Source organism: Phyllobates terribilis, unplaced genomic scaffold (genome assembly GCF_046119375.1).
Source record: "Phyllobates terribilis strain yellow unplaced genomic scaffold, ASM4611937v1 Scaffold_7__3_contigs__length_470593459, whole genome shotgun sequence".
NCBI lineage: Eukaryota > Metazoa > Chordata > Amphibia > Anura > Dendrobatidae > Phyllobates > Phyllobates terribilis.
The window spans coordinates 236,583,156-236,606,406 of NW_027362767.1; the positions used below are offsets into that span (position 1 = coordinate 236,583,156).

General features: G+C 46.4%; 1 protein-coding gene across 1 annotated transcript; it reads right to left on the reverse strand.

Annotated features, from left to right (window-relative positions):
- Positions 1-16,204: 16,204 nt before the first annotated feature.
- On the reverse strand, positions 16,205-17,366 carry TMEM187 (transmembrane protein 187). Its single transcript, XM_073637774.1, has one exon. The coding sequence runs from the start codon at positions 17,188-17,190 to the stop codon at positions 16,393-16,395; it is 798 nt and encodes a 265-aa protein (XP_073493875.1). The 5' UTR covers positions 17,191-17,366; the 3' UTR covers positions 16,205-16,392.
- Between the last annotated feature and the right edge of the window lie 5,885 nt (positions 17,367-23,251).

The following is a 23,251-nucleotide window of genomic DNA, read 5'->3' on the forward strand; positions in this document are numbered from 1 at the left end:
CATTATAAGGGATGGGGGGGTGTCATCCTGCATGGGGCATTATAAGGGGGTGGGGGGTGTCATCCTGCATGGGGCATTATAAGGGAGGGGGTGGGGGGTGTCATCCTGCATGGGGCATTATAAGGGAGGGGGGAGGGGGTGGGGGGTGTCATCCTGCATGGGGCATTATAAGGGAGGGGGTGGGGGGTGTCATCCTGCATGGGGCATTATAAGGGAGGGGGGTGGGGGGTGTCATCCTGCATGGGGCATTATAAGGGAGGGGGGTGGGGGGTGTCATCCTGCATGGGGCATTATAAGGGAGGGGGGTGGGGGGTGTCATCCTGCATGGGGCATTATAAGGGAGGGGGGTGGGGGGTGTCATCCTGCATGGGGCATTATAAGGGTGGGGGGTGTCATCCTGCATGGGGCATTATAAGGGAGGGGGGTGGGGGGTGTCATCCTGCATGGGGCATTATAAGGGAGGGGGGTGGGGGGTGTCATCCTGCATGGGGCATTATAAGGGAGGGGGGTGGGGGGTGTCATCCTGCATGGGGCATTATAAGGGAGGGGGGAGGGGGGTGGGGTGTCATCCTGCATGGGGCATTATAAGGGAGGGGGGTGGGGGGTGTCATCCTGCATGGGGCATTATAAGGGAGGGGGGTGGGGGGTGTCATCCTGCATGGGGCATTATAAGGGAGGGGGGTGGGGGGTGTCATCCTGCATGGGGCATTATAAGGGAGGGGGGAGGGGGGTGGGGTGTCATCCTGCATGGGGCATTATAAGGGAGGGGGGTGGGGGGTGTCATCCTGCATAGGGCATTATAAGGGGGGAGGGGGGTGGGGGGTGTCATCCTGCATGGGGCATTATAAGGGAGGGGGGTGTCATCCTGCATGGGGCATTATAAGGGAGGGGGGTGGGGGTGTCATCCTGCATAGGGCATTATAAGGGGGGAGGGGGGTGGGGGGTGTCATCCTGCATGGGGCATTATAAGGGAGGGGGGTGGGGGGTGTCATCCTGCATGGGGCATTATAAGGGAGGGGGGTGGGGGGTGTCATCCTGCATGGGGCATTATAAGGGAGGGGGTGTCATCCTGCATGGGGCATTATAAGGGAGGGGGGGAGGGGGGTCATCCTGCATGGGGCATTATAAGGGAGGGGGGAGGGGGGTGTCATCCTGCATGGGGCATTATAAGGGAGGGGTGGGTGTCATCCTGCATGGGGCATTATAAGGGAGGGGGGGGTGTCATCCTGCATGGGGCATTATAAGGGAGGGGGGGTGTCATCCTACATGGGGCATTATAAGGGAGGGGGGTGTGTGTCATCCTGCATGGGGCATTATAAGGGAGGGGGGTGTCATCCTGCATGGGGCATTATAAGGGGGGAGGGGGGTGTCATCCTGCATGGGGCATTATAAGGGAGGGGTGGGGGAGGGGGGTGTCATCCTGCATGGGGCATTATAAGGGAGGGGGGTGTCATCCTGCATGGGGCATTATAAGGGAGGGGGGGAGGGGGGTGTCATCCTGCATGGGGCATTATAAGGGAGGGGGGTGTCATCCTGCATGGGGCATTATAAGGGAGGGGGGGGGGGGGGTGTCATCCTGCATGGGGCATTATAAGGGAGGGGGGGGAGGGGGGTGTCATCCTGCATGGGGCATTATAAGGGAGGGGGGGAGGGGGGTGTCATCCTGTATGGGGCATTATAAGGGAGGGAGGGGAGGGGGGTGTCATCCTGCATGGGGCATTATAAGGGAGGGGGGGGAGGGGGGTGTCATCCTGCATGGGGCATTATAAGGGAGGGGGGGGTGTCATCCTGCATGGGGCATTATAAGGGAGGGGGGGCTGTCATCCTGCATGGAGCATTATAAGGGAGGGGGGGGAGGGGGGTGTCATCCTGCATGGGGCATTATGGGGGGGGAGGGGGGTGTCATCCTGCATGGGGCATTATGAGGGAGGGGGGGAGGGGGGTGTCATCCTGCATGGGGCCTTATAAGGGAGGGGGTGTCATCCTGCATGGGGCATTATAAGGGAGGGGGGGAGGGGGGTCATCCTGCATGGGGCATTATAATGGAGGGGGGAGGGGGGTGTCATCCTGCATGGGGCATTATAAGGGAGGGGTGGGTGTCATCCTGCATGGGGCATTATAAGGGAGGGGGGGTGTCATCCTGCATGGGGCATTATAAGGGAGGGGGGGGTGTCATCCTGCATGGGGCATTATAAGGGAGGGGGGGTGTCATCCTACATGGGGCATTATAAGGGAGGGGGGTGTGTGTCATCCTGCATGGGGCATTATAAGGGAGGGGGGGTGTCATCCTGCATGGGGCATTATAAGGGAGGGGGGGGTGTCATCCTGCATGGGGCATTATAAGGGAGGGGGGTGGGGGGTGTCATCCTGCATGGGGCATTATAAGGGAGGGTGGTGTCATCTCGCATGGGGCATTATAAGGGAGGGGGGTGTGTGTCATCCTGCATGGGGCATTATAAGGGAGGGGGGTGTCATCCTACATGGGGCATTATAAGGGAGGGGGGGTGTCATCCTACATGGGGCATTATAAGGGAGGGGGGGGTGTCATCCTACATGGGGCATTATAAGGGAGGGGGGTGTGTGTCATCCTGCATGGGGCATTATAAGGGAGGGGGGTGTGTGTCATCCTGCATGGGGCATTATAAGGGAGGGGGGAGGGGGGGTGTCATCCTGCATGGGGCATTATAAGGGAGGGGAGGGGGGGGTGTCATCCTGCATGGGGCATTATAAGGGAGGGGGGTGGGGGGTGTCATCCTGCATGGGGCATTATAAGGGAGGGTGGTGTCATCTCGCATGGGGCATTATAAGGGAGGGGGGTGTGTGTCATCCTGCATGGGGCATTATAAGGGAGGGGGGTGTCATCCTACATGGGGCATTATAAGGGAGGGGGGGTGTCATCCTACATGGGGCATTATAAGGGAGGGGGGGGTGTCATCCTACATGGGGCATTATAAGGGAGGGGGGTGTGTGTCATCCTGCATGGGGCATTATAAGGGAGGGGGGTGTGTGTCATCCTGCATGGGGCATTATAAGGAAGGGGGGGGTGTCATCCTGCATGGGGCATTATAAGGAAGGGGTGGTGTCATCCTACATGGGGCATTATAAGGGAGGGGGGGTGTCATCCTACATGGGGCATTATAAGGGAGGGGGGTGTGTGTCATCCTGCATGGGGCATTATAAGGGAGGGGGGTGTGTGTCCTCCTGCATGGGGCATTATAAGGGATGGGGGGTGACATCCTGCATGGGGCATTATAAGGGAGGGGGGGTGTCATCCTGCATGGGGCATTATAAGGGAGGGGGGTGTGTGTCATCCTGCATGGGGCATTATAAGGGAGGGGGGTGTCATCCTGCATGGGGCATTATAAGGGGGGAGGGGGGTGTCATCCTGCATGGGGCATTATAAGGGAGGGGGGGGGTGTCATCCTGCATGGGGCATTATAAGGGAGGGGGGTGTCATCCTGCATGGGGCATTATAAGGGAGGGGGGGGGGGGTGTCATCCTGCATGGGGCATTATAAGGGAGGGGGGTGTCATCCTGCATGGGGCATTATAAGGGAGGGGGGGAGGGGGTGTCATCCTGCATGGGGCATTATAAGGGGGGGGGGGAGGGGGGTGTCATCCTGCATGGGGCATTATAAGGGAGGGGGGGGGTGTCATCCTGCATGGGAAATTATAAGGGAGGGGGGGGGGGATGTCATCCTGCATGGGGCATTATAAGGGAGGGGGGGAGGGGGGTGTCATCCTGTATGGGGCATTATAAGGGAGGGAGGGGAGGGGGGTGTCATCCTGCATGGGGCATTATAAGGGAGGGGGGGGAGGGGGGTGTCATCCTGCATGGGGCATTATAAGGGAGGGGGGGGAGGGGGGTGTCATCCTGCATGGGGCATTATAAGGGAGGGGGGGTGTCATCCTGCATGGGGCATTATAAGGGAGGGGGGGCTGTCATCCTGCATGGAGCATTATAAGGGAGGGGGGGGAGGGGGGTGTCATCCTGCATGGGGCATTATGGGGGGGGAGGGGGGTGTCATCCTGCATGGGGCATTATGAGGGAGGGGGGGAGGGGGGTGTCATCCTGCATGGGGCATTATAAGGGAGGGGGGGTGTCATCCTGCATGGGGCCTTATAAGGGAGGGGGGGTGTCATCCTGCATGGGGCATTATAAGGGAGGGGGGGGTGTCATCCTGCATGGGGCATTATAAGGGAGGGGGGGTGTCATCCTGCATGGGGCATTATAAGGGAGGGGGGGGTGTCATCCTGCATGGGGCATTATACGGGAGGGGGGGGTGTCATCCTGCATGGAGCATTATAAGGGAGGGGGGGGTGTCATCCTGCATGGGGCATTATAAGGGAGGGGGGAGGGGGTGTCATCCTGCATGGGGCATTATAAGGGAGGGGGGAGGGGGTGTCATCCTGCATGGGGCATTATAAGGGAGGGGGGAGGGGGGGTGTCATCCTGCATGGGGCATTATAAGGGAGGGGGGGTGTCATCCTGCATGGGGCATTATAAGGGAGGGGGGGAGGGGGTGTCATCCTGCATGGGGCATTATAAGGGAGGGGGGAGGGGGTGTCATCCTGCATGGGGCATTATAAGGGAGGGGGGGAGGGGGTGTCATCCTGCATGGGGCATTATAAGGGAGGGGGGAGGGGGTGTCATCCTGCATGGGGCATTATAAGGGAGGGGGGGTGTCATCCTGCATGGGGCATTATAAGGGAGGGGGGGGTCATCCTGCATGGGGCATTATAAGGGAGGGGGGGTGTCATCCTGCATGGGGCATTATAAGGGAGGGGGGTGTGTGTCATCCTGCATGGGGCATTATAAGGGAGGGGGGTGTGTGTCATCCTGCATGGGGCATTATAAGGGAGGGGGGTGTGTCATCCTGCATGGGGCATTATAAGGGAGGGGGGGGGAGGGGGTGTCATCCTGCATGGGGCATTATAAGGGAGGGGGGGAGGGGGTGTCATCCTGCATGGGGCATTATAAGGGAGGGGGGAGGGGGTGTCATCCTGCATGGGGCATTATAAGGGAGGGGGGGAGGGGGTGTCATCCTGCATGGGGCATTATAAGGGAGGGGGGTGGGGGGTGTCATCCTGCATGGGGCATTATAAGGGAGGGTGGTGTCATCTCGCATGGGGCATTATAAGGGAGGGGGGTGTGTGTCATCCTGCATGGGGCATTATAAGGGAGGGGGGTGTCATCCTACATGGGGCATTATAAGGGAGGGGGGGTGTCATCCTACATGGGGCATTATAAGGGAGGGGGGGGTGTCATCCTACATGGGGCATTATAAGGGAGGGGGGTGTGTGTCATCCTGCATGGGGCATTATAAGGGAGGGGGGTGTGTGTCATCCTGCATGGGGCATTATAAGGAAGGGGGGGGGTGTCATCCTGCATGGGGCATTATAAGGAAGGGGTGGTGTCATCCTACATGGGGCATTATAAGGGAGGGGGGGTGTCATCCTACATGGGGCATTATAAGGGAGGGGGGTGTGTGTCATCCTGCATGGGGCATTATAAGGGAGGGGGGTGTGTGTCCTCCTGCATGGGGCATTATAAGGGATGGGGGGTGACATCCTGCATGGGGCATTATAAGGGAGGGGGGGTGTCATCCTGCATGGGGCATTATAAGGGAGGGGGGTGTGTGTCATCCTGCATGGGGCATTATAAGGAAGGGGGGGTGACATCCTACATGGGGCATTTTGTGGGGAACAGCCAGCATGGAGCGTTATATGGGGGCCAGAGTTCTGCATGGAGCGTTATATGGGGGCCAGTATTCTGCATGGAGCGTTATATGGGGGCCAGTATTCTGTATGGAGCGTTATATGGGGGCCAGTATTCTGTATAGAGCATTATATGGGGGCCAGTATTCTGTATGGAGCGTTATATGGGGGCCAGTATCCTGTATGGAGCGTTATATGGGGGCCAGTATCCTGTATGGAGCATTTTATGGGGGCCAGTATCTTGCATGGAGCGTTATATGGGGGCCAGTATCCTGCATGGAGCGTTATATGGGAGCCAGTATTCTGTATGGAGCGTTATATGGGGGCCAGTATTCTGTATGGAGCGTTATATGGGTTCTTGTATCCTGTATGGAGCATTTTATGGGGGCCAGTATACTGTGTGGAGCGATTCGCCGGTTTCTGAGCTATTGTGGAATTTACAATAGATATCACTCATGTAATCTAAGAAGTGAAATCTTTGCATTGTAATATATATATTAACAACCCCCTGCAGATTTAGCTGGTTTGATAAGATGCAAATAAGTTAGAGCCTTCAAACTGCAAACGAGAGTAGGTTTTATGAACAGAAGCATAAATCTTACAAACCAAAAAGTTATGTTGCTCAGTTGAATTTTATTAAATTTTAAACATAAAAGTGTGGGTCAATTATTATACAACCCCTATGTTTAATATTTTGTGGAATAACCCTTGTTTGCAATTACAGCTAATAATCGTCTTTTATAAGACCTGATCAGGCCGGCACAGGTCTGTGGAGTTATCTTGGCCCACTCCTCCATGCAGATCTTCTCCAAGTTATCTAGGTTCTTTGGGTGTCTCATGTGGACTTTATTCTTGAGCTCCTTCCACAAGTTTTCAATTGGGTTAAGGTCAGGAGACTGACTAGGCCACTCCAACACCTTGACTTTTTCCCTATTGAACCAGGCCTTAGTTTTCTTGGCTGTGTGCTTTGGGTCGTTGTCTTGTTGGAAGATGAAATTACGACCCATCTTAAGATCCTTGATGGAGGAGCGGAGGTTCTTGGCCAAAATCTCCAGGTAGGCCGTGCTATCCATCTTCCCATGGATGCGGACCAGATGGCCAGGCCCCTTGGCAGAGAAACAGCCCCACAGCATGATGCTGCCACCACCATGCTTGACTGTAGGGATGGTATTCTTGGGGTCGTATGCAGTGCCATCCAGTCTCCAAACGTCACGTGTGTGGTTGGCACCAAAGATCTCGATCTTGGTCTCATCAGACCATAGAACCTTGAACCAGTCTGTCTCAGAGTCCTCCAAGTGATCATGAGCAAACTGTAGACGAGCCTTGACATGACTCTTTGAAAGTAAAGGTACCTTACGGGCTCGTCTGGAACGGAGACCATTGCGGTGGAGTACGTTACTTATGGTACTGACTGAAACCAATGTCCCCACTGCCATGAGATCTTCCCGGAGCTCCTTCCTTGTTGTCCTTGGGTTAGCCTTGACTCTTCGGACAAGCCTGGCCTCGGCACGGGAGGACACTTTCAAAGGCTGTCCTGGCCGTGGAAGGCTAACAGTAGTTCCATAAGCCTTCCACTTACGGATGATGCTCCCAACAGTGGAGACAGGTAGGCCCAACTCCTTGGAAAGGGTTTTGTACCCCTTGGCAGCCTTGTGACCCTCCACGATCTTGTCTCTGATGGCCTTGGAATGCTCCTTTGTCTTTCCCATGTTGACCATGTCTGAGTGCTGTTCACAAGTTTGGGGAGGGTCTTAAATAGTCAGAAAAGGCTGGCAAAAGAGATCTTTAATCCACACATGTGAAGTTCATTATTCTTGGTGCCTGAACTACTTCTTAATACTTTAGGGGGACCAAACAGAATTCTTGTGGTTTGAAGGGTTGAATAATAAATGACACTCTGAATTAACTTTTTACGTTTTAAAAAAAAAAAAAAAATTTGCTGCAGTGCATTTCCCACTTCCAGGCTGATCTACAGTACAGATGTCACAATGCCAAGTTAATTCCGCATGTGTCAACCAGCTAAATCTGCAGGGGGTTGAATACTACTTGTAGGCACTGTATATATATATATATATATGTATATATATATATATATATATTTATATATTTCTCTTCAGTATCTGTGACCATGGCTTGCCCCCCCCCCCTAGTTTTGATCCTGGGTACGCCCATGCCGTGGTCTACTCACTTTCCCCTGCTTTCGCCACTGCTTCTGGTGTCTTATTGTCTGCAGTGCTGATGTCACGCTGCAGCCAATCGGTGAGTTCAGCAGCTCATTTTGTAAACTTTTGCAGAGCTGCTGAGCCCAGTTGTTGGCTGCAGCACTGTTGATGTGATATCAGTGCTACAGACAACTGCAGGCTTCAGGAGCAGCGGCAGATGCTAGGTAATGGACCCTCGGAGGGTGAGTGAAGCACAGGTTCTTTCGGGGCTTTTTAAACAACCTGCAGCCAAGTGATGAATTTTTCCTAAACTAGAAAATCCCTTTAAAACAAATGTTAGATATTCGTATTTAAGCTGCAACCAGAATATGCTACGCATGACTGAAGAAGGGAGAGGTTCCCAGAAATGTCACACATGTATGGGGGATGCTTGATTCCTCCTATGTGGCATCTCCGCATGTAAGATGAATTGCTCCCATGCGTGGAACACTGCAAAGCTGATCCCTGGTGGTAACCTGCACAGTGGGTGAATGTGGAGAAACCTGTTAAGCATTTCCAATTAAATTTATATTTGTGTAATCTATATTAAGAAGCTGCTTTTGAAAGATGAAAGTTTAGGTGTGGAATATGAATGTTTTTTTCCCTTATTTAAAAATAAATAAATAAAATGTGTGTGTGTGTATATCTATCAGTACAGACCAAAAGTTTGGACACACCTCATTTAAAGATTTTTCTGTATTTTCTTGACTATGAAAATTGTACATTCACACTGAAGGCATCAAAACTATGAATTAACACATGTGGAATTATATACTTAACAAAAAAGTGTGAAACAACTGAAAATATGTCTTATATTCTAGGTTCTTCAAAGCAGCCACCTTTTGCTTTGATGACTGCTTTGCACACTCTTGGCACTATTGTGAATTGTATGGATTTTTATATGTACACTTTGCGCTTTAGATACTCACCATTTACAAGGTCTATTTATCAGCCGCCCATGGGAACATCTGAGATTACATCAAGAGTCTGAAGAAAAAAAAAATTACTGAATCTAGAAAGTTTGCTACATAAGATTCCAGTTGATACAGACTTTTTTTTTGTATAAAAGTATGGATTCCAGGTTAACTCATTCTCCTTACACTGATACATAATTTTTTTTTTTTAGATCTACAATCCTAAAGAGGACCTTGAACTGGATTTTTCTTTCATTTAAACTGAGCACCTCCTCCAACTGCTGCTGGTTTACTGATTCTAGAACAGTTTTTATTTTTTTCTCTTTGACCCTCCATTAGAAAGTTATGGCCCTTGGAAATATGCATAATTCTTCTTCTATCCACCTGGGCGTGTACCACAGAACTCCTCTGTGGGCGTGACTGTGTTCTGATTGGCCAGTTAAGAGGCAAACGCCCGCAGAGCACTTTTATGGTATATGAAATGTTGGTTGAAGGGTAAATTTGCATCTTTATTTCCGGAGGCCATAACTTTGGAACGGAGCGGCACAGACTAAAGCTAAAAAACTGTTTCAGAATCAGGTGAGCAGTGGCAGTTGGAGGCACTCTGTTTTAATTTTTTTAAAAATCCAGTGAAAGATCTTCTTAGAGGGAAGGTTATCTCTTTAGACTCCCCTGTATCAGAATGTCATCTGTGGTAAGTTTTAAGTGTGAGACTGTTTTTCTTTTAATAAGAAGTATCAGATAATCCTTTTACAACTCTATTAAGTTTTAAGAAAACATTGCTGTCATTGTGCAGGCATTGCAGGACCCTAGGTATCCATGGTTATGACCATTAGCTAACTGTCACGATCATTGGTCATAACCATGGATACCTAAGGTCCTGCAATGTCTGCACATGAGGAAAGAGACAGTGAATCAGAATAACTATGCTATATTTCTAATTGACGACACCTATTACATATTGGGATAGGAACTTGGAGATGGGAATACCACTTTAACTTGTAAACACTCTGAACCCTAGATGGTGTCATATGACTGCAGCCCTTTAAATCTAGTAAGCAGCTGGTTAGTAACTTCCCTTTTCTAGATCTCTTTACAAAACAAGGAAATCACCAGCTGCATCACAGTATTATGGTAGTAAGCCAAGAGACCAGGAAATAACAATAGTGGTTGAGCTTAGCGGATGATCTGAGCATGTGCAGCTCTCGTCCAGCCAGCTAATGCTGCAATCTCTGCCAGATCCTATAAATAATATCGTGGCGGAGCAGATTTGTAATATAAATATTGAGCCTAAAACAAGATCCCAGAAGAAGTAATGTTGCATCTGCAGAAAATGTTATCCACAATTTTGGAAATTTAGGCAAATCGTATGTATGTGTGAAATGTCAGTACCATGCCCTTATGGTGTTATTAAATGTTTATCCTGTGATTCTAGTGCAAGTCTTTGTTTTCCACCAGGGGAATTAGTGAAAGGTCAAAACTTCATCCAGATTATGTAATACAACTTATTCTTATGCTTTGATATCTTGAAATCCGGCCCCTTTCATTAATTATCGTCTGTCTGAGCAGCTCTAATTCCAGTAGAACGTCTCGTGTCAGCACAGTGTGTAAAGGGGGCTGGCTGGCTGACTGCTCTATCAGACCTGATGCATTGTTAAATAAAGGGGCTGGCTTGGCAATTAAAATGAGACAGATAGCAAAGATCATATGCTGACATAAAAAAGCTTTTCTCCATCAAACACAAGCCATAAATGGAGTGCGGTGGGTCCTGAGACCCAGTAGTTCCACTTATCATGACTTTCTCAATTGAAGTATATGAGTATGGTTCATATCTTGAAATTTTACACACTTTTTTTTTTCAAGCTGAACATTCCTTTAGGACCTTTTATTGTATAACCACAATGGGGGTTTCCACATCTATATCAATAAATAGGGAGTGTGGGTTTAAAGGGAATACCCTATTAAAGTGGTTTTCTTCCTGAAAAAAAAAGTGACCATTACAACGCACTGTGACATTTTTGTCTCCTTTTTCCTGTTTTAAAACTGCCCCAGCAACAGTGGGGCTCTATAATAACCCGCCTGTGGATCCATAGAAGACCTTTTGTTCATAACAACCATTGAAGGCAGCAGTATATTGTGGTAGACCTACTCATGACAATGAAGAACCTGTGTTCAGACCGGATGAATGCCTGCATTGTTGGATCATCCTTTACCTTTCCTTCCCTTGAGCACACTTGGCAGTCATGTCTGTGACTGGATCATGTGTGTTAACCTTTTTGCGTGGTGGGAAGACGCAGGAGAAATATTTTCAGACGTGCCTATATATATATATATATATACACAGTACAGACCAAAAGTTTGGACACACCTTCTCATTTAAAGATTTTCTGTATTTTCATGACTATGAAAATTGTACATTCACATTGAAGGCATCAAAACTGTGAATTAACACATGTGGAATTATATACTTAACAAAAAAGTGTGAAACAACTGAAAATATGTCTTATATTCTAGGTTTTTCAAAGTAGCCACCTTTCGCTTTGATGACTGCTTTGCAGACTCTTGGCATTCTCTTGATGAGCTTCAATAGGTAGTCACCGGAAATGGTCTTCCAACAATGTTGAAGGAGTTCCCAGAGATGCTTAGCACTTGTTGGCACTTTTGCCTTCGCTCTGTGGTCCAGCTCACCCCAAACCATCTCGATTGGGTTCAGGTCTGGTGACTGTGGAGGCCAGGTCATCTGGCGTAGCACCCCATCACTCTCCTCCTTGGTCAAATAGCCCTTACACAGCCTGGAGGTGTGTTTGGGGTCATTGTCCTGTTGAAAAATAAATGATGGTCCAACTAAATGCAAACCGGATGGAATAGCATGCCGCTGCAAGATGCTGTGGTAGCCATGCTGGTTCAGTAAGCCTTCAATTTTGAATAAATCCCCAACAGTGTCACCAGCAAAGCACCCCCACACCATCACACCTCCTCCTCCATGCTTCATGGTGGGAACCAGGCATGTAGAGTTCATCCGTTCACCTTTTCTGCGTCGCACAAAGACACGGCGGTTGGAACCAAAGATCTCAAATTTGGACTCATCAGACCAAAGCACAGATTTCCACTGGTCTAATGTCCATTTCTTGTGTTCTTTAGCCCAAACAAGTCTCTTCTGCTTGTTGCCTGTCCTTAGCAGTGGTTTCCTAGCAGCTATTTTACCATGAAGGCCTGCTGCACAAAGTCTCCTCTTAACAGTTGTTGTAGAGATGTGTCTGCCGCTAGAACTCTGTGTGGCATTGACCTGGTCTCTAATCTGAGCTGCTGTGAACCTGCGATTTCTGAGGCTGGTGACTCAGATAAACTTATCCTCAGAAGCAGAGGTGACTCTTGGTCTTACTTTCCTGGGGCGGTCCTCATGTGAGCCAGTTTCTTTGTAGCACTTGATGGTTTTTGCAACTGCATTTGGGGACACTTTCAAAGTTTTCCCAATTTTTCGGACTGACCTTCATTTTTTAAAGTAATGATGGCCACTCGTTTTTCTATACTTAGCTACTTTTTTCTTGGCATAATACAAATTCTAACAGTCTATTCAGTAGGACTATCAGCTGTGTATCCACCAGACTTCTGCACAACACAACTGATGGTCCCAACCCCATTTATAAGGCAAGAAATCCCACTTATTAAACCTGACAGGGCACACCTGTGAAGTGAAAACCATTTCCGGTGACTACCTCTTGAAGCTCATCAAGAGAATTCCAAGAGTGTGCAAAGCAGTCATCGAAGCAAAAGGTGGCTACTTTGAAAAACCTAGAATATAAGACATATTTTCAGTTGTTTCACACTTTTTTGTTAAGTATATAATTCCACATGTATTAATTCATAGTTTTGATGCCTTCAGTGTGAATGTACAATTTTCATAGTCATGAAAATACAGAAATTTCTTTAAATGAGAAGATGTGTCCAAACTTTTGGTCTGTACTGTGTGTATATATATATATATATATATATATATATATATATATATAATATTATATGAAATGCGCAGAAGACTGTCTCCATTGATGATAGAGGGGTCTGTACATCAAAGTTGGGTGGACGTTCTGTAAACGGCACTTCCAGGATTTTGGACAATGCAAGTTGTTTAGGGAAAAAATAAAGTAGGCACATCAGACTGCATAATGAAGGGAAGTGTTGTGCGGAGGGCAAGTCATGCATTACAAAAGTCCCAACTTTGTGAAGCCCCCAGCCTCTCTGTAGAATGAACACCGTACCGTCACCTCATCTAAAATTTGGTAAATGTTAATCTTGTAGCAACAATAGTTGTGTTTTTTTTTTATCTGGCGCAGCGAACGAACAGGTGTTTCCTATAAACTGCCATCATGACGTGCCTTTCAAGTATTGCTCTCCTTTGCTCTATGGATGATTTATAGTTTTCACAGCAAAACTGCGTGTTGTAAATCCTTTTTATACAACCTGTCCACCCTGGTGTATATCATGGCAAGATGTAAAACCTGTTCATTTGGGGTTCAGCACCCAAACTTGTGGGTTTTTTTTGGTGCAAAGATAGTACTGCTGTTTTGTGTGTGTGGGGGGGGGGGGGGTTTAGCCAGACTTGGCAATAAAATGGAAAGAATTGTACTTTTTTTGTTCAATTGGCCAACTTCTGGCTTTGGCTCAAAAATTGCAGTGTTTATTTTCCCCAAAAGAAATACCTTGTGAGAATCCAACCCTAAATAATTTTTTTTGTGAGCGAATAGATTCAGCATTGATGGTCGGATACTGGTTAAGATTACACTGTTAGCCCAGTAGGTTGACTGGACAAAATATTAGAATATGTATGACTAATTAGACCCATAATCTGCGGAACTGATCGTTGGTTGATGTAAATTTGGCAGCAATCAGTTGTCGAACAAGCAAGCAACTGTTTGCATCTTTAGTGTGGTCTAAAAAATAGTTGTTGGCAGCAATCTCCCCTTGTAGACGGGATGAGCTGCTGACAGTGTGCAAACTGTATGGGGTTGTTCTTTGCATTGGCCATTGTACAAAAGTCCTTTATACAAGCACTGATCATCTCGTTATATTTGCCGTCTGTTATGGACAGAAATCTACCCTTGAAATCAGAAATTGCCTCTATCCGCAGGAGGAGGTTTGGACTCTGTCATTAATGAAAATGTTTAAAAAGGGCAATGGGCTGGGTGTTATACACCTGTGACTGCAGAAATAAATGACAAAGCTTAATTGAATGATTAAGACTCGTGTCCCAATACTTTTGTTCTTATGGTTCATATGCCGTTGTTGGCCTTCATATTTGAAATTGTTGCCTAATGGAAGATAATTCTAATATCCAACTGGTATAACCATATCATGAATCAATGTACCTCATGGAAATCAATCTCTTATTCATTTTCATTGTAAAATATTAATTTGGTATGGAAAGATCTAAATTGGCTCGCTAATGGCTACTGCCTTTAGCCTCAAGCTGGCCGTATATATTAGGTAGAAAACAAATTGACTTTCAGCCAATTAGCTATTTCCATAGATTAATCCAGATGTTCCAGAGATTGAAGGGTCTTCAACGCCGCTTCCTCTTTAATGGTTTTCCACTTCACAGTAGTGGAAAACCAGTCGATCACAGCCACCTGCTGCAGCGTAGCTCTGTTCAAGTGAATGTGACTGACTGCACTTCCCCTGCACAGTGGAAGGGCCAGGGATGTCACTGTTGTGGCACTAGAGTTCCTATCCTTTCTCTCTGAAGAACATTCAAATTTACAGGGGGACATTGCATGGCCTATAAGTCTCCTTACACCAACTTGGTGCTCTCCATAAGGAGAAACATTACCCCTTAAACTCCCTGTCAGAGAATTCTCACCCAGCCAAACAAGTTCTCCTGCTATGCACTGATGAGTGGCAAACACCCAGAAACATATGTGTGCAAATGGAGTGTCTGGTTTGACTTATTAATGATGAGTGCAAGTGCTCGTTACTCGAGTTTGCCTAGGGTGCTCGGGTATGCACAGAGTATCACGGGTGCTTGAGTGACATGTTCGAGTCCCCGCGGCCGCATGTTTCACAGCTGTTAGACAGCCACAAAACATGCGGGGATTGCCTGACAAACACGGGCAATCCCCAGATGTTTTGTGGCTGTCTAACATGTCACCTGCGATATTCTGCCTAGGTTGCTTGGGTATGCACACAAACTCGAGCGACGAGCACTTGCACTCATCACCATTACTTGTTATAAGTAATATAGCAAGGGTTGACATTGACTCTTAGGATTGCTACTTTCAATAGGTGGGTACTACAGTTCCTGTCCTCTTTGTTTCCGAAAAAGCTATTTGCATATTCAAAATCCCAGAGGAGCATTGCATGGCTTAGAAGTGACCCTACTCTAACTTTGCACTTTCCGCAATGAAAAACGTTACCAGTTAAACTTCCTGTCGGAGGTCTCATATCCAGCCAAACCAGTTCTCCTGCTTTGTCCTGATGAGGGGCAAACACACAGAAATACATGTCTGCAAACAGATATTCTGGGTTGACTTCTTATTTTAAGTCATATGGCTTCCCACTCCCATCTCCAAGATTTCTCGCGTGCTGCGCCAATTCTTTGGAATGCACTACCCAGGACAGTTCAATTAATTCCCAATACCCACAGTTTCAAGCGGACCCTAAATTTCTTTAGACTGGCGTATCGCCTCCACACACTATCTGTCCATCCCAGTTGTCCGTCCCAGTTTCCCCCCATATTAAAATCTTCTTCAATTTCAGGTTCATACCAACCATGCACATAATAGCCTCGGTCAGGACTGCACACATACTGGCAGGCGACCAGTCCATGTATTATTTATCCTATTTAGTATATCAAGGCTGCATTATACAATATATGTACATTCTACCTTTTGTGTCTCCCCCATTTCCTCATAGACTGTAAGCTTGCGAGCAGGGCCCTCACTCCTTTCGATATGAGATGCTTATTCTGTATTGGCTGTATAAGTCCCCCCTAAAATTTGTAAAGTGCTGCGGAATATGTTGGCGCTATAAAAATAAAAATTATTATTATTATTATATGGCAAGACTTTTAGGATTGCTGATCCTAATAGGTGTGTACTACAGTTGTTGTCCTCTTGAGGTTACTTGCATACGCAAATTCCCAGAAAAGTATTGCATGGCCTATAAATGTACCTACAACTCTCCTCAAAGAGAAACTGAGATGGACCAAGAGTTATTGCACCTTCGTTCTCAGGATTGTTGACGTTCCCAGAGGTCAAACCACAGCAGTGATAGTGTTGGCATACCCGAGAGACATATCCGTTATTAAGATGGGAAACCTGTTGAAACTGCATAATGGAAGTGAGCGATCCAAGTACCTGTCAAGAAGACATCACTAAGGTTCTGTGGTAATATTGATTTATTTTTAAGATTTACACCTATTTTTGTCATCAATAAAACAATTGACATATCTCGACTTGTATTTCCTGTGCCCTCGTATTGACGTTAAGTGAGCCGGTTAATCGTTTGATTAATCACCCCATTGACAGACATAAGATTTTGGAAATGAGGAAAGACATCCCAGCATTCTTATTTGTTCATCTTACTTGATCTGTAGTGGTCAAGATGCACCAAGAAGCAGAAAGCATAATGGAACTGCAAGATATCACATATTTTCGACCAGAAGTGTCCAGTGAGTCTCTGAAAGACAACATACTGTGCCAACCAATGATCAAGAAGCTTTAGAATTACAAATCCGAGACATGACATCGAAGCGAGAACCAAGTACATCCTTGTGGTGGAATCTCCGTATTTTCTCTGCAGCCTCAGTCCAGATGTTAACGCCCATATGATATGTGCGGCCAGAGCCAGTTCAAATCCTTGTGGATGGATCTTACTCAGGAAGTAGCTGCTCAATGAGAGGAATTCAACCGCCAAAAAGTGTTGACTGTCCCAGTTTTTCAGTATAGAGTTGCACCAGATAATCGCCCAAGCAAAAATAGGTGAAGTAAACCATTGATCAAGAACTGCAGCCCATTGTGTCTGGGTCCATATCCTGACCCACTGGACCGGACCATATACAATAGCCATCCAGGAAAAAACGTTCTTCAGGTAGCGTCCATTTTTGTCTTTAATTCCAGTAGCCTTTTCATCTTGGGTCAACCAGTATATACCCAGCATGATATATCCAATATTAATGAGTGAGTTACAAGGCATGGAGAGAAAGCCAGGAAGGCCTGGAATAGGCTTTTCAGCATAGTGATTGTTACCTAGTTCTGTATTTACTGTGTCCAATACACCGATGCTGACAGTCACCAGGCATGCTGTTACAGCAATAAGCACGTGCCATAACGAGTGATCCTGTGCTTTAATCTTGGCTACTTTCATTTTCCCAAAAAAATGGAATATGACTGCAGAAAATGAGATCAGTAAGCTGATTGTGCTAGAATCCGCTGGGAGGCCTCTAATGTCTTAACGTCCTCCTGTTTCTGTTTTCAGCAGATTATGCACTTCCTGATTGTGGCTGTGCACAGAGGCGGTCTAGCTCTGCAGAAATGGAGAGGCCGGAACTGTTCACAGAGATTCCCTTGCACTTTGCTCAGCTCCCTGACGTACAGGCAGTTTTGTTCAGCGAATGCAGCTTTCATCAATTGCTCTGTTAGAAATCTTGCAGTTTATTAAGTTGCTTTCTGCCCTAGATAATACAGATAATGCCGCCGATTGCAGATTATTTTTTGAGTTATTGATGACAGTAGTTTATTCTATTAGTTTACTTTCTGTAATATGATAAATGTTATATATTTTATATTAAATTCAGTGTATTAATTCACATCGCATCGTACCAGCTAGCAAAAATTTGCAATCATTACATGATGTAAAAATGTGCAGCAAAAGCACGATCAGCAAGAAGTTGCTTGTTGTTGATCGAATCCTTAACGATTTATGTACAAACGTTTGGTGCTATATGCCCTTATATAAATGGGCATCTGCTAGATTTTGGCAAAGGAGAGAGAAGCGATATTAAAAGCAATGAAATTGAAAAAAAAAAATAGTTCTAAATACAAGTCTTTCAAACATTGATGTTATTCTGCATCTGGCCCTTTTTTTTTCCTCCCAATTTCACATGTAAAATAACACTTTAGACCCTAATATAAATTGATAATCTGATGATTTGAGTGTTCAAAATCTGGCTCCTTTTTGATTAGCAAAGTGTATAGAGACCCCCTACAATTTCCATCTAAAACACTTTTAAATAAACTCCAATCAACATTTTTTATGGGCAGAAATATGTTCCTGCAAAAAAAAACAACCTTAAAGGGGTTTTCCTATGAACAAAGTACATTTTAATCAATAGATTTTGGAATAAAAATAAGTTCCACAATTGGATTTGTTAAAAAAAAAAAAAAAGTTCCTGTGCTGAGATAATGGCTGTGTCTGACCGTACAGGGCCATGGTCTGCACTTACCACATCTCCTGGGCAGGGGAGGAAGCAAAACAGAGAATAATGACATGGCAGCATGTGATCGCAGCTGATGCTTTCTGTGAGGTAAAACCTTTCACTGCCTGTTTAAATACTGTTTCCTCATAGAAAAAATCTTTTAACTCGCATAAAGAATCAGCTGTGATCCTTTGCTGTTCTGTGAGGTAAAACACAACCAGGGAATTGTTTTACCTCACTGAAAGCAGCAGCTGTGATCCCATGCTGTCCTGTCTGTGTACTCACTTTTGCTTCCTCCCCTGGCATGCATGGTCAGACACAGCCATTACACAGCACACAGCAGGGGCACATTTATAAGATTATCTCAGCACAGGAACATTTTTTTTTTTTAACACATCCAGTTTTGCAATTTTTGTCCTGATCTGTTGATTTAAAATGTACTTTGTTCCTTGGACAACCCTTTTAAGGCTCATTTAGGCGTTCAGATAATCGGCAATTATTGATCTGTGTAAACATGTCACCCTAGGGGCACTCTCATTCATAGGGTGATCAGAGTATTTATGTGGGTGAAAGAGAAGTCATCATTATCAGCAGCACATTGCCCAGTATAAATGTGATGTATGAATACAGATATCATTGTGTGATGTCTGTTTATATGTATTTTTGTGTTTCAAATGTGCTTATGCGTGTATGTATATGTCTGTATATGTTTGTGTGCGTGACTGCGTGCGGCCTCCTGCTGAGTATAGATGGAGCAGTGCGGCCTCCTGCTGTCTCTGGAGGGGGGGCCGTGCGGCCTCCCGCTGTGCATAGATGGCACCGTGCGGCTCCCTGCTGTGTATAGATGGCACCGTGCGGCTCCCTGCTGTGTATAGATGGCACAGTGCGGCTTCCCGCTGTGTCTAGATGGCTCCGTGCGGGCTCCCTGCTGTGTCTAGATGGCTCCGTGCGGCCTCCCGCTGTGTCTAGATGGCTCCGTGCGGCCTCCCGCTGTGTCTAGATGGCTCTGTGCGGCCTCCAGCTGTGTATAGATGGCTCCGTGCGGCCTCCCACTGTGTATAGATGGCTCCGTGCAGCCTCCCGCTGTGTATAGATGGCTCCGTGCGGCCTCCCGCTGTGTACAGATGGCTACGTGCGGCCTCCCGCTGTGTACAGATGGCTCCGTGCGGCCTCCCGCTGTGTACAGATGGCGCCGTGCGGCCTCCCGCTGTGTATAGATGGCTACGTGCGGCCTCCCGCTGTGTATAGATGGCTCCGTGCTGCCTCCCGCTTTGTATAGATGGCTACGTGCGGCCTCCTGCCGTGTATAGATGGCTCCGTGCGGCCTCCTGCCGTGTATAGATGGCTACGTGCGGCCTCCCGCTGTGTATAGATGGCTCCGTGCGGCCTCCCGCTTTGTATAGATGGCTCCGTGCGGCCTCCTGCCGTGTATAGATGGCTCCGTGCGGCCTCCTGCTGTGTATAGATGGCTACGTGTGCTCAATATTGAGTCATACAATTAATGTAAGGCTATGTGCCCACGATGCAGAAATGCTCCGGATTTTTTTTTGAGCGTTTCTGCATCTCCCTGGCAGAAAAAACGCATGCGGATTGTACATGCGTTTTTCCTGCCAGGGACATGCGGATGTGAAACGTTCTTCACATGCATTTCCGCATGCGGGTTGACAAGCGCTTTCCAAGCGATTTTAGCATCACTTGGAAAGTGCTGGACAACTTGGTTACACTATATAAATCCATGCAACCGGCATGGATTTATATAGTGTGACCGTAAAAGAATGGTAAAAAAATAAATATATACTTACCTTCTGATGGCCAGCCGACGTCAGCGGTCGCGTGACCCGTCACATGATGGCCGGCCGACGTCAGCGGTCGCGTGACCCGTCACATGACTAAATGACGTCACGGCAGGTCCTTTTCAGACCATCGCGAGCTGCCGGCAAGCCAGGACGCATCGGATAAAGACACCGGGGGCCATCAGAAGGTAAGTATAATATTTATTTTTTATTTTATTCTTTTTTTTACAGGTTCTATGGTACCCGGGTCCGGAGGAGAGTCTCCTCTTCTCCAATCCCGGGTACCATCGGCACATTGAAACGCATGGATTCTGCATGTACAGATGCAGTGATGCGGATTACATGCGTTCCAATGCAAGTCAATGGCGGCGAAGGCACCGCGCTTCCGCAAAATAATTGTTAGTGCTGCGGATTTTTCCGCAATGATAATCCACAGCGGAAATTTCCGCAGCATGTACACAGCACATGCGGATTATCATTGGGGAACATGGCAGACCTTCTACCAAGCGTTTTTTAAGCGTTTCTGCAGCGGAATTGCCACTGCGGAAACGCTTAAAAAACGCATAGTGGGCACACAGCCTAAAAAAAAATATTATAATTAATATTGTGCCAAATTAATTTCACATGAACTATCACATGATCTATCACAGGGGATCATGTGACATGTCACGTGATACATCAGGTATGTGTGTGTGGGGTGGGGGGCCCGCGCCTTCTAAACTGCCCGGGGCCCTTGCTACTCTTAATCCACCCCTGGTCTTGAGATTTCATTGTACCCTGCCCAGACTCAAGACACCCTGTGCCAGATGCAGCAAAGCAGCCACAGAACATAACAGAGCCTCCTCCATGTTTCACAGTAGGGACAGTGTTCTTTTCTTGATATGCTTCATGTTTCCGTCTGTGAACATAGAGCTGATGTGCCTTGCAAAAACTTCCAATTTTGTCTCATCTGTCCATAGGACATTCTCCCAGAAGCTTTGTGGCTTGTCAACATGTAGTTTGGCAAATTCCAGTCTGGCTTTTTTATGATTTTTTTTCAACAACCGTGTTCTCCTTGGTTGTCTCCCATGAAGTCCACTTTGGATCAAACAACGATGGATGGTGCGATCTGACACTGATGTTCCTTGAGCTTGAAGTTCACCTTTAATCTGTTTAGAAGTTATCCTGGGCTCTTTTGTTATCATTCGTATTATCAGTCTCTGATTTGATTTGTCATCAGTTTTCCTACTGCGGCCACGACTAGGGAGGTTGGCTACAGTCCCATGGATCTTAAATTTCTGAATAATATGTGCAACTGTAGTCACAGGATCATCAAGCTGCTTGCAGATGGTCTTATAACCTTTACCTTTAACATGCTTGTCTATAATATTCTTTCTAATCTCCTGAGCCAAGTCTTTCCTTTGCTTCCTCTGGTCCATGTTGAGTGTGGTACACACCATGTCACCAAACAGCACAGTGAGTATCTGTAGCCCTATATACAGGCCCACTGACTGATTACAAGATTGTAGACATCTGTGATGCTAATTAGTGGACACAACTTGATTTAACATGTCCCTTTTGTCACATTATTTTCAGGGGTACTGTCATTTCTGTCCAGGCCTATTTCATGAGTTTAATTTTTTTTACAATTCTGTGGAAACAGGGTTGAAAAACAATGACTGACTTTCATTTGTTCAAATTCATAGATTTTTAATTTATTATTACTTTTGTCAGATTCAAGTTATTTCTGTGACCATTGTGGGTTTTTCTTTCCTTAAACGAGGGGTACCAACAATTTTGACCACGTGTGTATATGTTTTGAGCAGGAGATTGTAGAGGGGATTTATGATTATTAAATAAGTCAAAACATAAGGGAAAACGATCACATATGACTGTGTTTTTGGTATGATTATTGAGGTTCAGTGAACCATACACAAGGGTGACCTTATAGAAAGTGAGTGTGGCGTTACTGATCATTACTTTTGGCATTGGTCAATATCTTCTATCCAGTCCGGTTTATGTAAAAATAAATATTTCAGTTTGAAGGGAGGAGTAAAGGGATGCTGCACAGGAAACCCATGTGACAAGTCTTGGCATCTGATACCAAAAAGGATTGCAAAGTGATATATTCAAGGGAATTATGTTTTGTCAAGATACAGACAGATACATGTATGTAGAAGAATACCACACCCAGCGTATAATTCCCAGTCAGGCTCCACATTGCAGAAGAAGCATTTTACATGATCGGATCAGTCACCTAAACATGAAATCCATCTTTCATTTCTTGTTTACCTCCATGTAGCACTAGTATTAATAAGTGAAGAACGAACATCCTGCTCGATTTAATATTCTATATATATGTATATATATATATATGTGTGTGTGTATATATATATATATATATATAAAATAAGATTTGTAAGTGCATTTTCCATCAACAGCTGGAAATGTACAAAGGTAAAAAGTGCACTACAGCTTGTGATATAGTTCCAGCAGTTTCTGCAGCCCTAATGTATCTGTAAAGTGTGCCATGTTGCAGTACATGTGGCATTGCAGACCTACAGTATGTGCACATTATTTTCCCTACAGCCTGTTGAGGATGCGCTATTCCAGCCGTGTCTCCTGGTCATCAACATTACGTCACTTAAACGCTGCAGTCTATCAGCAGCCGTTGATGGGCTGCACCCTATGGAATTCTGTCAGCGGTCTCTGATTGGCCTCAGCGCTTGTGTGATATAACAAGGAGGAAGATATGTACAGAGCCTGAGACATATTGGGATTTAGCAAAACTAGTGATGGACCAGCTGTAGACCTCCTGACTTCATGTTTGCTTTTTTTTGTTGTTGTGGGAATCTACATGACAATCACATTGCATTTTCTCCATTCTCTCTTCTGTGTATACAGCAGATGCCTATCCTGAAGAAGGAAGAACTAGAAGACTATTTGGGGAGTAAAAAACTTGCCATTTTCTGGAAATGTATTATAGATGAAATGATTTTTTTGGACAATGAGTCATGGTTATTATTGTGGGATTTGGGACTGATGACCTTTCCTAAAGACTGTTCATCGATATCATAATCCTAGACAAGTCCTTGAAAAGGCTGTGCTCATCTCAGATATTTATTACAAATACCCCACTGATTGCAGGGTGCCGATAGTGTTATTCAGTAGGCTCCCCGGCTGCCTGCACACATCATGCCGGGGGCTTATATTGTATATTAGAAATTTTTCCACCGTG